The sequence below is a fragment of the Aedes aegypti genome, chromosome 2 (genome assembly GCF_002204515.2).
Source record: "Aedes aegypti strain LVP_AGWG chromosome 2, AaegL5.0 Primary Assembly, whole genome shotgun sequence".
Classification (NCBI taxonomy): Eukaryota; Metazoa; Arthropoda; class Insecta; order Diptera; family Culicidae; genus Aedes; species Aedes aegypti.
The window spans coordinates 449,718,060-449,731,397 of NC_035108.1; the positions used below are offsets into that span (position 1 = coordinate 449,718,060).

The window sequence follows — 13,338 nt, forward strand, 5'->3', positions numbered from 1 at the left end:
CGCGGGCCAAAACTGCCCGTTGACAGTGCATATACTGTGCTGTATCATAAACAAACATAGTTCAATATTTGAGGTCGCGGGTGACTATGATTAATATGATGGAAAATTTTCCAACAGGTTACCCTGGATTTTCCAGGAATCAATTTTTTTCTTGCAACGCGTAATATGTTTCCTCTCAATTCTAATTCTGAATCTTTTCATACAAATCACTCTCGCACGTGGTCGTGTCTTTTCTCTACGAAACGGTATCAACGCATTGCGCGCACCTCCGACGATGATCATCGAACGAGTATGCGCGCCAAGCAAATCAACTCGACACATTCTCGGTTATCAAATTTGGCAAAATGAACTGATTACCGTTTATTGTGATTATTGCTATTGGCGAATGAACGAATTTCTCGGCCGTGGGTTGTTTGTGTTTTTGGCCAAGTAGTATTATTCGGTGATACGATTCGAGTGGAGGTACCCAGGCTTCTGCTCTGTCGCAAATTAAATTATTTCGAAATACTGAACTTTGATCGCTTTGGATTGAGCTGTCGAAAGAAAAATGACGGATTGCACGCTGTGTCATTATGTCGGTGAGTCGTTTGAACATTAACTACTCTTAAGGTGAAACAGCTCGGAATCAAACTTCAAATATAATAACAACACATCAGACGCACTAATCTCTAGAACGAAGAATCCAATAATAATTCACTTTTCATTGTGACTCTGTTCACTACCAGAAAGCTTAAAATTAGAAGATTAGGAACGTTGGTCTTCTATTTTTTCCAGTTTAGTGCCTTCGAGAATGTGAGTAGGGGTGCAAGTCGGCCATTGTGACGGTTATTTTTGGATTCTGGGATGTTTCATCTTAAGTTGTTCTAATTGCTAACCACTTTCAACATCTTCCAGGACTCTTGGTCAAGTATTACCTCTACGCATGGATCATAGGAGTGGGAGTGTGGTTCCTGTTGATCATTGCCTCAAAGATGGGAAGCGATGGTAACAAGTTCCGGTATTACGCCAAGTACGGCATGATTTACTACGCAACGCAGGCCTTCACGACACTTTTTGCGCCGTTTTCGCTCCTCAGGCCACGAAATCCCGCCAACGCAGGGTGCGTATCATCTGAAGTTTTGTTTGATTTTAAACTCATTACATTATTTCTTTTAGAATAATTTGTGCGGTAGCATCGAAGGCGTCTAGCCTATTGCCCATAACATGGGAGCTTCGCAATGCCCGAATTCTGAGGGAAGCGGAAGGGGCGGTGGTTATGGCCAATCATCAATCCTCGATGGATATTTTGGGTGAGTAGGTTTTAGCGATGAACTTGGCATTGAATGCTACAGTTTGGGTGACAGTCAAAGTGCCAAATATCTCAATCCGATATTGAGTTGATAAAAATCGGACTATGTTTTGACGGAGCTGACTAAAACTCTGATAACTGGCTGGCGGCGACGACGTATGGCTTACGCAATCTGTGAACAACGGTCAGTGGGTTTGTGATAAGACATTCTGATTGTGTGGGCTTATCGTCGCTTTTGGGGATCGTTAAAAATAAATGGTGCATTTCAATAGGACGATAATAGATCGATGCAATTTCACGTTCATTGATTGCTTAAAACGCACTTGAAACTCATTTGAATGATTCTAATTTATATTTTCCGAACGCTTGGCTTGCACCATTTTTCCACAAGTTCTCAAAAAACTCTTCTAGCCTTAGAATATGTGTCAAAACTGATCATTGGTCATTTCGATCCGGAGATATTCCAAAATTCCTTGGGGGACCGATGCGTTGACCATAACCTACGTGAATTTCTCCGGCTACAGTTTTTTTTTCGTATTCAGATATTCACTCCTCGGAATGATACATTAATGCGAGTATGTTGTAAAAAAATGAAGCAATTATGGTACCACGCTGGACAAATAAAGATCTTGAAAACTCTAAAAAACCTCATATCGTAATTTTTGGATTTCTCCAAGAATACTGAACCGATTCCTATGATTTTTTCAGAGTAGCTCCTTATCACCTAGCATTGTAAAGTACCGTAAAATAGGGTGTTAAGGACTCGTGGGGTTTTAAGGGATTGAACTTCTTCATCAAGTTTGGACGACACAAAAACGTCGAATGTTGATGTATCAGTCATCTGAAATGCTTGATTTGTTCGGGGGATTGTAAGCTGCATTATGTGATAGGGGATGTCTATACAAATAAAGTATTGTGGAGTCTAGACATAGATAACAATTCAAAACATTTCTGTTAGAATTTTATAGGCTAAATACATTTAACTACAAAACTATGAAACAATATTAAGAAAAATATGTGAGTAACTTAGAAAATAAGTATATTTAATTGAGATCACAGCGCAGGCAAAAAATTTTGAAAATGTTATCCAGATTTCGACTTTTAATATTTATTATGGAAAAAGTCCCTTTTTGAAACAAAGTGGGGTGTTGAGGGATTATATTTTCTACTCTTTACAAGTTACTAAACACATTCGCTTTATGCCGTAATATATTTCAATATACTTTTGGCTTCTTCCGCGAAGTAAAACTGCATTGTAAAAATTAAGGGGTCTATTTTGTTAGTTTTCAATATTACCAAAAATGACTAATCTCGAAAATCGGTAAAACTGGTAGGGAAATTTTGATAACAACATATTAAAGTAAATATGGGGTTTTTCTTGATACTATTTCCAAAACTTGTTCGATCACTCTGGTTAAATGTTCAGAAAGTTGGAATGATTATTTTATTAGGAAATTATTTTGAAGCCCTTGATCCTTCTAGTGGCAATCCTATGAAGTAGTAAATAATAATGATATTTTGTCATTTCTCAGAGAATATAAATGAAGAGTTGCACGAAGAGTGGAACCAAATCTACCTATCGAACTGTCAAGCCGTCTAGCTATCGAGCAGACCAGCAAAACGAATAGGGGCTATTTTCGAAGACGAAGGAGAACAATCATTCCAAGAAGCCTCTTCGCGCAACTCTCTGTAGTTAGACTCTGTTAGCTCTTTTTGAGTAAATTTGCGGCCTCATCGGACACTAAACGCATAGAGTGAGCGTTAGATTTCCGCTCTACATTAGAACACTTTTCTTCTTTAGTATTTTTTGCCACTGGGTGTTGCATGCAAATACTTCGTTTAGTGTAGTGTTCTATTTACAGGGTAAATTGGCCATTTCCCGTATTAAAACTTAAAGCTTGTTAAAATTATCCTTATATTAACATTGTTTATGAAGTTGCTCTACATAGCTTATAGGGCTCGTCAACTACAAATTTATAAGTTAAGATCCTTTTGCATTTAGGTAAAGAAATAATTTCAAGACAATTTTACGATGCATTGATGGTTTCCATATAGGATAATAACTATGAAAGATTTAGCTGTTAAAATAAAACGGTTTGCGTTTGCAGGAGTCCCAAGTTCAATAATATTGATGTATAATCTGATTCAAGTTGAACAAAACTTATGAAATTGAATGAAAGCATCAAAGTTAAAAGACCAAAAAGATTATGTTTTTTGTTGGCAAAATATGATTTTATTTACGAAACATAAATTCCTTAACACCCCATTTTGCATTTCCGTCAAAAATCACCAATTTTCATGATTATCTCAGAAATCTGTCATAGGATCCTCATAATTGTATTTGGCTTTTGATGTACACAACACGAGAATGGTAGGGCTGTCCTTTGTTCAATTATTGACATACTAGAAGTTGCTTGAAACCCAAGTCGAAATTTTTTTTTCATCTCTTAACACCCCATTTTACGGTACACATTTTATGTTTTTTTTGACAAATTGACCAAAAACATAATGGTCGCCAAAGACATTTTATATGGAAAATGTCGGTCCCCAAAGGGACATCGGAATATCTTCAAAACTAGATCATCAATGATTATTATCGACACGGATTCTTAAACTAAAAGATTTTTTTGAGATCTTGTGAAAAAATGGTGCAAAAAATCGGGAAACAAAAAAGTTATCGCGATTTGAATATTTTTTTAACGGTAAAAAATGAAGCTGCCAGTAGAGGGGTTAATTTATTCCAATTGATTTTGTTCTGTGGACCAATGTGCACTATCTCGATGAAGTAAAAGACTTAAAAAAATAGTGCGGCTTTGTCGGATTGGATTGAAATGAAGTTAGGTAGGAGTGTCATTATTAATAAAATGGAAATCCATACGCTAACAATTTTGATGAGATCACTAGGACTAGCCTTATCCTTTTTGTTACACCACACTCTCAAAACCTCGAAACCTTTTGCTCAAATAATAATCCTTGTGCTACTGAACAGCTTTGCCAAAGGCGCCATCTTCCTAAGTGGTATGGCTACTAAGCTATTCGTAAAACAAAAGTTTCACGCTCACTAGCACCGCCTGGTGGCAAAATCTTGAAACTTTTGGCTTAAATAATGTTAGCCTTTGTGCTACTGGACAACTTTGCCGAAGACACCATCTTTCTAAGTGGCCAGGCTACTGAGCTATCCGCAAAACAAAAATTCCATGCTCACTAGCGCCGCCTGGTTGCGAAATTCCGTATCAAAATGGCCACCGCATGTCAGCTCTTGAGCTACTTAACAACTTTTCCGAAGACGCCAACCTTCCAAAACATCAGGATCTAGAGACATCATATCTTAAAAATGTTGCATTCTTATCCCTCATTGTTCATATTAGTACAAGTCATAAAAGCGCCCCTAAGTTCTCAACTAAAAGGATGATCATCAACTCCTAAAGATAGATCGCACTGAGTGCTGCAACTCCGCCGAAGATAATACTGTGCTATCTCTTAACGAATACGAGATATTCAACAACACCTTCAATTAGATGAATCCCATAAGCCCTGGGTCTCCTATAACGCTCTTGTGTGTCTTATAGGAGTACGCGTAATATGATAGAATATGTGCGTTATAGAAATGTGTGTAATAGGAGACCCAACTCTACCCTCAAAAAGGAGAGTCTCTGACTTTCAAAGCAGCACGGTACAGTCATTTCTCCATAAGTCGATATTGAAACGAACATGATTTTTTTTAATTTTGTTTGTTTCCATGATCTTAAACTACATTGACATCTAAACGATGACAATAAAAGTCATTGAAAAAGTTACAGGACGTTAAGTTTTCCAAATTTAAATCAAAGTACACGCGATCCTAAAACCGTGCACTCATAATACTTTTCTATTTCATCCGTCCTTTCAGCTTGTTACCAACCCAATTATTGACTTTTTTTCTTGATTATAACATTTTTCACGTCCTTATATCCATTTAGTTTCAAATTTTGGATAGCGGATTCCTCATTTGGTTTAGCCGCTTTAAATTCAAACAATTTTGCACTCGCTAATCTGCACATCGATCAAATGTAAAATTATTCAAACTTCGTTTAGCTCGTGGAATACAGTAAAGCAGAATGAAACGTCGCAAAACGATATGTTATCCAACCATTAAGCCAGAGACGAATAGAGACATATTACAGTCGACTCTCCTCATCTCGATGTTCTACATCTCGATATCTCTTCCTATGTCGATGATTGCTTCGGTCCCTTCATTCTGCATACGATTTCTCTCTCTCCATATCTCGATATCCCCAAATTTCGATGTTTTCCTGTTGATTTTTTGTTCCAAATTTTCTCTCTATATGTCGATATTAACATTATCAAAGGTTACTAGAGATAATGTTCCTTATCTCGATATCACCCAATCTCGATGGTCCCTTCGATATCGAGATGTGGAGAGGCGACTGTAGTCGGGTTCCAATTATAGTCCTGCATTTGGTTCCCTGGTACTGCAAAAGGTACCAACATTTGACAGATCATAGTACACTTTTCACGGCATTCTAGATTATGCTCTATAACCTTATGTGCCATAACATTTTGGACAACTGCAACGAATATGGAGGTCTTTATTTTGTCTTTGATTCAAACGAATGTCGTTTGACCAAATGCCGTTTGGCCGAATGCCATCTGGCCAAATAGATCACTATGTCGAATTATTTTGGTTGCAAACAATGTAACTCTACAGAGTGCGACCAAAAAAAAAGGTATACTTTGTTTTTTTTAGCGTAGCTTATTTCGAATTACACATTTTTATCATATGTCAAACCAATTATTATTCTAATTTCGGACCTTCCCTTCATGAAGTCACAAGCAGTTTCTTTCAAAATATACGGGTATGGTGATTATTTGCGTTACAACTACTTTTATTTTTATCAGAGATTATTCCTTCTTGTAATCAAAGCCTACTATTTTAAATCATATTGTGCTCATAGTTATTGGCATTACACTTGCTGGTACTCCGTTTGATATTTCATGATTAATCAAAGGTAGAGGATATAATAATCAACGCATGGGGAAAGATAGAAAGCAGTGTTTTGAACTCGATGTCAATACATATAATAAAGCCCAGAAGTTTGTGTCATTTATTAACCTAATGTTTCTGAATTTAAATTTCTCGTTATTATAAAACTTCACGATGATACCTTTCCTTTTCTTCTTACCCAAGCGGTTTCAACATGCGCCGGCGTACCTTAAGTTACATGACAATTTATTTACGCAGGAATAACATTGTCCTAGATCCTAGAAGAATCATAGTCGCACTTTACGTGGTTTCATTCATAACGTATGGCTTGTATCTTCCTAGACGAGAAATGAGCATCACATATTGTTTTTGACATGCTAACTATAGTTTTCTATTTGCGTCGTTATTTGACCAAATAGCATTCGGCCAAATGACGTTTTCGGCCAAACGGCATTCGGCGAAACGACCCGGAACTGTTGTAAATGAACCCCGATAATTTGCATAAAGTACCGTTCATTTTAGGAGGAACTCAAATTACAACAGAAGTCCAGCTCCAGTGTATAGATGTATTGGTTTTAAAATTAACATTGTTTGAATTGAACAAATTAGGTTCATATAAGTGGACAGAACTTGCTGGCCAGATATTGAAAAAGGAGAACCGAATGGAGAGATACTATGGGCCTTCCTTAGCCGAGTGGTTAGAGTTCGCGGTTACAAAGCAAAGCCATACTGAATGCGTCTGAGTACGATTCCCAGTCGGTCCAGGATCTTTTCGTAATGGAAATTTCCTTGACTCTCCTGGGCATAGAAGATCATCGTACTTGCCATACGATATACGAATGCGAAAATAACAATTTTGGCAAAGAAAAACTCTCAGACAATAACTGTGGAAGTGCTCATTGTTGAGCACTCAGCCAAGTTGAGAAGTAGGCTCTGTCCCAGTGAGGGCGTAATGGCAAGAAAAGGAAGAACTGATTAAGCAACTAATTTGTACATAAAAATGTGGTTTCTTTTCACTACCTTGGGTAAACTACCAGTAACACTTTTCCAATCCCGCAGGTCTCGAAATTCTGTGGAGCACAATGCGCAACGTGATCTCGATTGCCAAAAAGGAAATGCTGTTCATCGTTCCATTCGGTCCCGCGGCATGGCTGGCCGGCATCACCTTCATCAACCGTAAAAATCGTCCTTCAGCGATGAAAACCCTGGACGGCTGCAAGCGCAAAATGGTAGAGCAAGGATTTAAGATGTACATCTATCCGGAGGGTACTCGGTTCCCTGAGCGGGGCATGCTGCCCTTCAAAAAAGGTGGCTTCCACACGGCCATCGAAGCCGGGGTCCCAATCATTCCGGTTGTGTTTTCGCACATTTATTTCATAGATGCCAAAAAATACAGCTTCAAGCCCGGCCACGTGATCATGAACGTGCTGGAACCAATACCTACCAAGGGCCTAACCAAGGACAATCTTGATGCGTTGATAACGCGAACTCGGGATGCAATGATGGCCGAGTATGAGAGGCTTTCCGCCGAAATGGATGCCAATTTAGCTGATCCCAAATGGTTGAAGGCCACCAGACCAAGGTTTGCTACGTACGATGGGAAGAAGACTAATTAGCTATGCGTCGTACTTTCAGAATACCGAAAAGAATGCTTCTTTCGAATTAAAATCATTTTCAAAAGGAATTTGCAGTAACCAAAAAAGCCTAATCTATTTTCTATCCATACCAACCGATGACATCAATAAATGCTTATCGAAATCCAGGTGATTACGCAGCGATAATGATGTTTTAGTTGGTCTTTTGACCTTCAGCAGTGATTTATAGGATTCAAGGGGGGTGCGTAATCGTATTCATGTTCTTCCTGGATGTAATGACCGTAAGTCAATGGCCTGCCAACTTAAGTTTTATTGTACGCAAGCCGTTGTATCAGTTGTGTTGCGGTGGTTTACTAAAGATTTGATAAGTTACGGTAACGCGAAACGAGCGTAATCTGACGCACGAGTCATGCTTATCGTCTTTATCAGCATTTAGTTAATATTTTACGTGATGTTACGATAGCAAACGGTTATACTGATCCACTGATTCGAAGGAAACATATTCTTGTGAACGTAAATTTTATCAATGGAAAACATACTCAATTGATGAATGTGTGTCTAAAATTTTGAGAAAAAATCGGAATCGTTTTATTAAACCCAGACGACCAAGTCTAGAAATGTCTCCTCAAACACTCATTCAAGTGAGTGAAACATGCCTAATTGAATAGTTTGTTACATATCAATTCAAAGTAATTCACACATCGGCCGGCAATCCAACAGTAGACAGTCTCACGTTGCTAAGCTGAGGTTCAGGCGGTGATTGTCCTTTCTATGTGTATTCCCTATCGCGTAAGTTAACCAACCACCAACTATCGGATAAGGTGCACTACAGACTGTTGTCATTGTTGTTCTACAGCCACTTTATCTCCAATTGAGCAAGTCGCAGTCAGGCCCCTCAGCAGTGCAAACACGTGGGCTTCTTCTATAGTGTATGGTTAGAGTGAGCGTAGAACGTCTAGTGAGAGTGTAAATTCATCCACACATGGATGTTTACCGTCAAAAGGGGAGGGTATATTATTATACGTGGCATTACGGGTACACTAGGACCAATCCTACTTTTTAACTTAGTGTTCTTATGAACAACCAACAGTTCTCAATACTCAAAAGCCCGGAACACGACTTGAGTGCTTCAAATGACTTGTTCTCAGAAACTAGCCAACCGAATTACAAACTTTTTAAAGCTACTTCAAAGGGAATAGTAGGGCTAAAAGATGACATGGCATTGATGGTTCATTGACCATAACCCTATCACGTTGTGCCAGAAACCGTTATTAACGTAAAAAATGTCCAAAAATTTCGTAAGTAATAGTATTTAAGCATCTTCTCCGTGAATTTGAAAATATTTGAATGAGTGAATTGAAAGTTATCGTGATTTGAAGGTTTTGAGTGATTTTGGAAGGGATATTCGCATTTCCCGCATTTTTTTTTCGCAATTTCAAAATATTTCCCGACGGTGCATCATTAGTAATTTGTACACCAGCCAAGAAACCACCAGCTTTGCATTAAGCATTTAAAACATGTGATATCCAAGCATCTTCTCTGTAAATTTGAGAAATTTCTTCGAGAAAAGAAGTTACAGTGATTTGTATATTTATCACTATTTGAGGCGTGTGGCGTTATATTAATGTACATAATTTACAAATAAAAATGTTCACAACACTGATACTAGGCACTCAAAAGTTATAGTAGTTAAGCATCATCGCAGTTAGTTTGAGAAAACTTCATCAAAAGACAACGTATCTAGAGTACTTTGATGATTTGGACCTATTATAAAGCAAATTTTGAATATTTAATTAGCACGTTCAATGTTTTTACCATCACTAAATGCAACAAATTCTTGTCAATAAGTTAACCAATGTGATTTTAGAAAGTGATTGACCGCCTGTTACTGCTTCTTTGTTACTACAAGAGCAACTGTACTTGCATAAGAAATTAGTTGCACCACTTTCAGTTTGTAAGTATTGGAATCCCCATTCCTTGTACTAAGCAATACGCGCGTCGGCTGCGTCCGAATACAGTTCAATTTGCGTTATGGAAGAAATGTTCACAAACTGCTTTCTTTGAGGAAGCCGGGGTGGTTCTCTGTACTTCCACGAGAAATCACTGGTAGTTTGAATAATGAAAAGGGGTTGTATTACATGATTGGTAAACAAAACGCTTAATTACAAGAGTCCTAGGGATTATCGCACCATTTTTACTTGTTAAACCTGCCTTCAAAAATAATGAAGTCAACAACATAATGAATATAATAAAATAGAAGGTAAACCTAAGCATGAAACTTGACTGAAGACTTGATATGACGACACCTTTGAGGACGAACCATTCAAAGATTTTGCATGATGCGAATCATTCAACATCAATTCGTAAAGTAAACTATCAGTATCTTAAGAAAAAGTCGACTCTTATAGTATTGAACAATTCAAGAATCTTGTGTTATTATGTAAAACTAAACAAAATATAAAGCTTGCTGCATTTAAATATTTTGGAAAACAATGAAACAAGGTTTATTTCAACAATAACTGTCTAATAACAAGTTTTTGAACAAATATATAAACGTATCCCCTTCGCTGTCACGAATAAATTGTGAACCATCAAATATAGCATTCAGAGCAGTAGCATGAAACGATCTCACCAGTTGATAATCCATCCTCGACTGAGCAACATGGAACCACTTTCAAATTGTTCAGGCTAACCAATACGTTTATTTGGGTCATAACGAATTACTGTCCAGCGAAACGCCAAAAATGAAAAAAAAAAATCAAAAACGAACCCATCGCATGTGCTGTAACGGAGCACTGCCTTTCTTCAACGTAATATTCAAGTTTAATACAAATGTGGTAAGTTGATTTATGTCCGCAATGATAAAATGCGTGTTATAAACACTATTTTAGACGATCGAAAAACAAACCTTAATGCATAGTTTCAATTTACCTTGATGACGACAAAAAAACATCATAGTTTTCCTGAGGTATAACTTTCTTAACTAGTAATATTTTACTTTTTTTAACGGATATATCTTCGCCAACCAGAAGTGTCGTAACAGGCCAATAAACTTTACAAGGAGTGAACGACTCTCCTATTGCTCTAGAAGCCTATCAAGTGATACATAAATTTCTGATCCTGAATTGTTCGAACACAATCCCAGATTGATTCTAAATATTTAAATGGCACAGGTTACACAGGTTACACAGGAATCCATGGTAGAGTGGCCACTTCTAGAATTATTCCTAAAATTTTCTTGCGACACATTCAACTTCATGGTTTTGTAAAACAATTTCAAAAGAAGATATAACAATGATATCTAGTGAGATTAACCTTTATGCAGCCAACATACTTTTGCCTGCTGAAAAGTACAATAAAACCTGCATAACTTTTTTTTGTTTCTTGATAGATTTTGCTGACACTTTTAGATGTTCTTGAACAACTCTACTATCTATTAAGATTAGGTACGTCTGGGCTAGTAGAGATGGGAATATTTTGATTAGGAAAAATGAGCACTCAAAGCCTCAAATCATTGAAGCAAGGGATGATTTGCATGAATTGATTAATCGTTTCTGTAACCACTCACCGGAGAAAGCAACTACATCGCTCAACAGAAAGTGTGGCAATAATAGTAGCTAGTAATAAGTAATTTAAGATATTGTGTTCTCTTATGTATGTTTATTCGTATTTAATGGCTAACGTGATCCAAGCTGAGGGTCGTGGGTTCGAATCCCAACGGTCGAGGACCTTTTCGGGCTGGAAATTTTCTCGACTTCCCAGGGCATAGAATATCTTCGTACCTGCCACGCAATATACGCATGCAAAAATGGTCATTGGCATTTGTAAGCTCTCAGTTAACCCGTATAGGCCTGAGTGAAAGCAAAAATACTAAAATCCTCACCGCTCAGCGAATTCTTAACGGATTCAAATGATTTTTTGTCAGTATACTGGTCCACATATCTAGTTTCCAGAAGTGGCCAGATAAAGTCGGCAATATTCCTGTGGCCGGAGTTATTCCGGTGGGTCACTGGGTCAAGTCGGGTAAAAAAGGGCTATTTCTTGGGACATTCCAAGTTACCTTCATTTATTTGCAATGACAATAATTTTAATTTGCATAAATCATTTAGATCTGATATTCAACATTATAAATGAAGAGTTTTACGTCGTTTAAAATATACCGGATGTGGCCACTCGGACTTACTCCTTGGAAGAACTGGCTATAGATTTGTTGGATACTAAACCGTTTCAATTCTCGAAAAGTAGAAATCAGACATAATTGTGCACTAAAATGCGTTCCCATAGGCTTGGCATAGATGTTAAGATACAAATTGACCACTTTATTGTAAATTTGAGGCGTTTCAGCGACCCAAAAATGGTCATTTGTAGGATCATTCAAATGCAGGACCCATAGTTATCCAATTAAATCGTTTCTCAAAAGGTTTACTGATGCCATTTTCTTAAAATTCCGTGATATAGTGGTCACATTATAGCCGATTCTGGAAATTATCTGTGACTTGAAATTTGCCTACCTCCAGGGGCACGAATGGACACTACCCTTCTCACCCGACCTGTCCCAGTGACCCACCGGAATAACTCCGGCCACAGGAATATTTTCGCGTTCCTCTGTCCACTTCTAGAGACTAGATATGTGGGCCAGTATACTGACAAAAAATCATTTTAATCCATTAAGAATTCGCTGAGCGGTGAGGATTTTAGTATTTTTGCTTTCACTCAGGCCTATACGGGTTAATAACTGTGGAAGTGCTCATAGGAACACTAAGCTGAGAAGCAGGCTCTGTTCCAGTGGGGAAGTAACGCCAGGAAGAAGAAGATTGTTTAAATAAGACTATAGATGCTTTCAGCAATGTTGTTGAGAAGATTATGGAATGTATTATTCGTCAGTGAAAATTTTGATAATCTGCTATGGGGCACTAGTAACAATTACATTTTCTCGTATGTATATCAAGGCTGATAAGCTGTCTTTATTAATGCTCATTTTGTTGGGTTTTAGCCACAAACCTAGAACGTATAAAGAAATCTAGAACGCTGGCGTTTTTGGTGAAAATTTAAAGTCGGTTCAAATCAACCTTTAGCGGTGGATACGAGTAACTGACACTGAAGAAGACTGCAAGTGGTAATCGAAATACGCGTATCTGTCAAAGACAAGCATTTAGTGGTGGAATTAAAAGGTACAAGGTACTCCATCTACTTTTACTTTGAGATTCTGCTCAGAGGATTCAAATACATTAACCCCTTTACCGGCAACTTCATTTTTTACCACAACAAAAAAATCAAATCGCGATAACTTTTTTATTTCTCGGTATTTTTGCACCATTTTTTCACAACTTGCCAAAAAAACTCTTCTTGTTTCAGAACCTGTGTCAACATTGATCATTGAACATCTGGATCCAGAGATATTCCGAAATTCCTGGGGGGACCGACGCGTTACCATAACCCACGCATATAACTCAGGCTGCAGGTTTTTTATC

General features: G+C 37.7%; 1 protein-coding gene across 1 annotated transcript; it reads left to right on the forward strand.

Moving 5' to 3' along the window:
• Window positions 1–425: 425 nt before the first annotated feature.
• LOC5575519 (1-acyl-sn-glycerol-3-phosphate acyltransferase) lies at window positions 426–7,974 on the forward strand. Its single transcript, XM_021848025.1, has 4 exons — window positions 426–578; window positions 895–1,099; window positions 1,156–1,289; window positions 7,332–7,974. The coding sequence occupies exons 1-4, from the start codon at window positions 548–550 to the stop codon at window positions 7,886–7,888; spliced, it is 927 nt and encodes a 308-aa protein (XP_021703717.1). The 5' UTR covers window positions 426–547; the 3' UTR covers window positions 7,889–7,974.
• The last annotated feature ends 5,364 nt before the right edge of the window (window positions 7,975–13,338 follow it).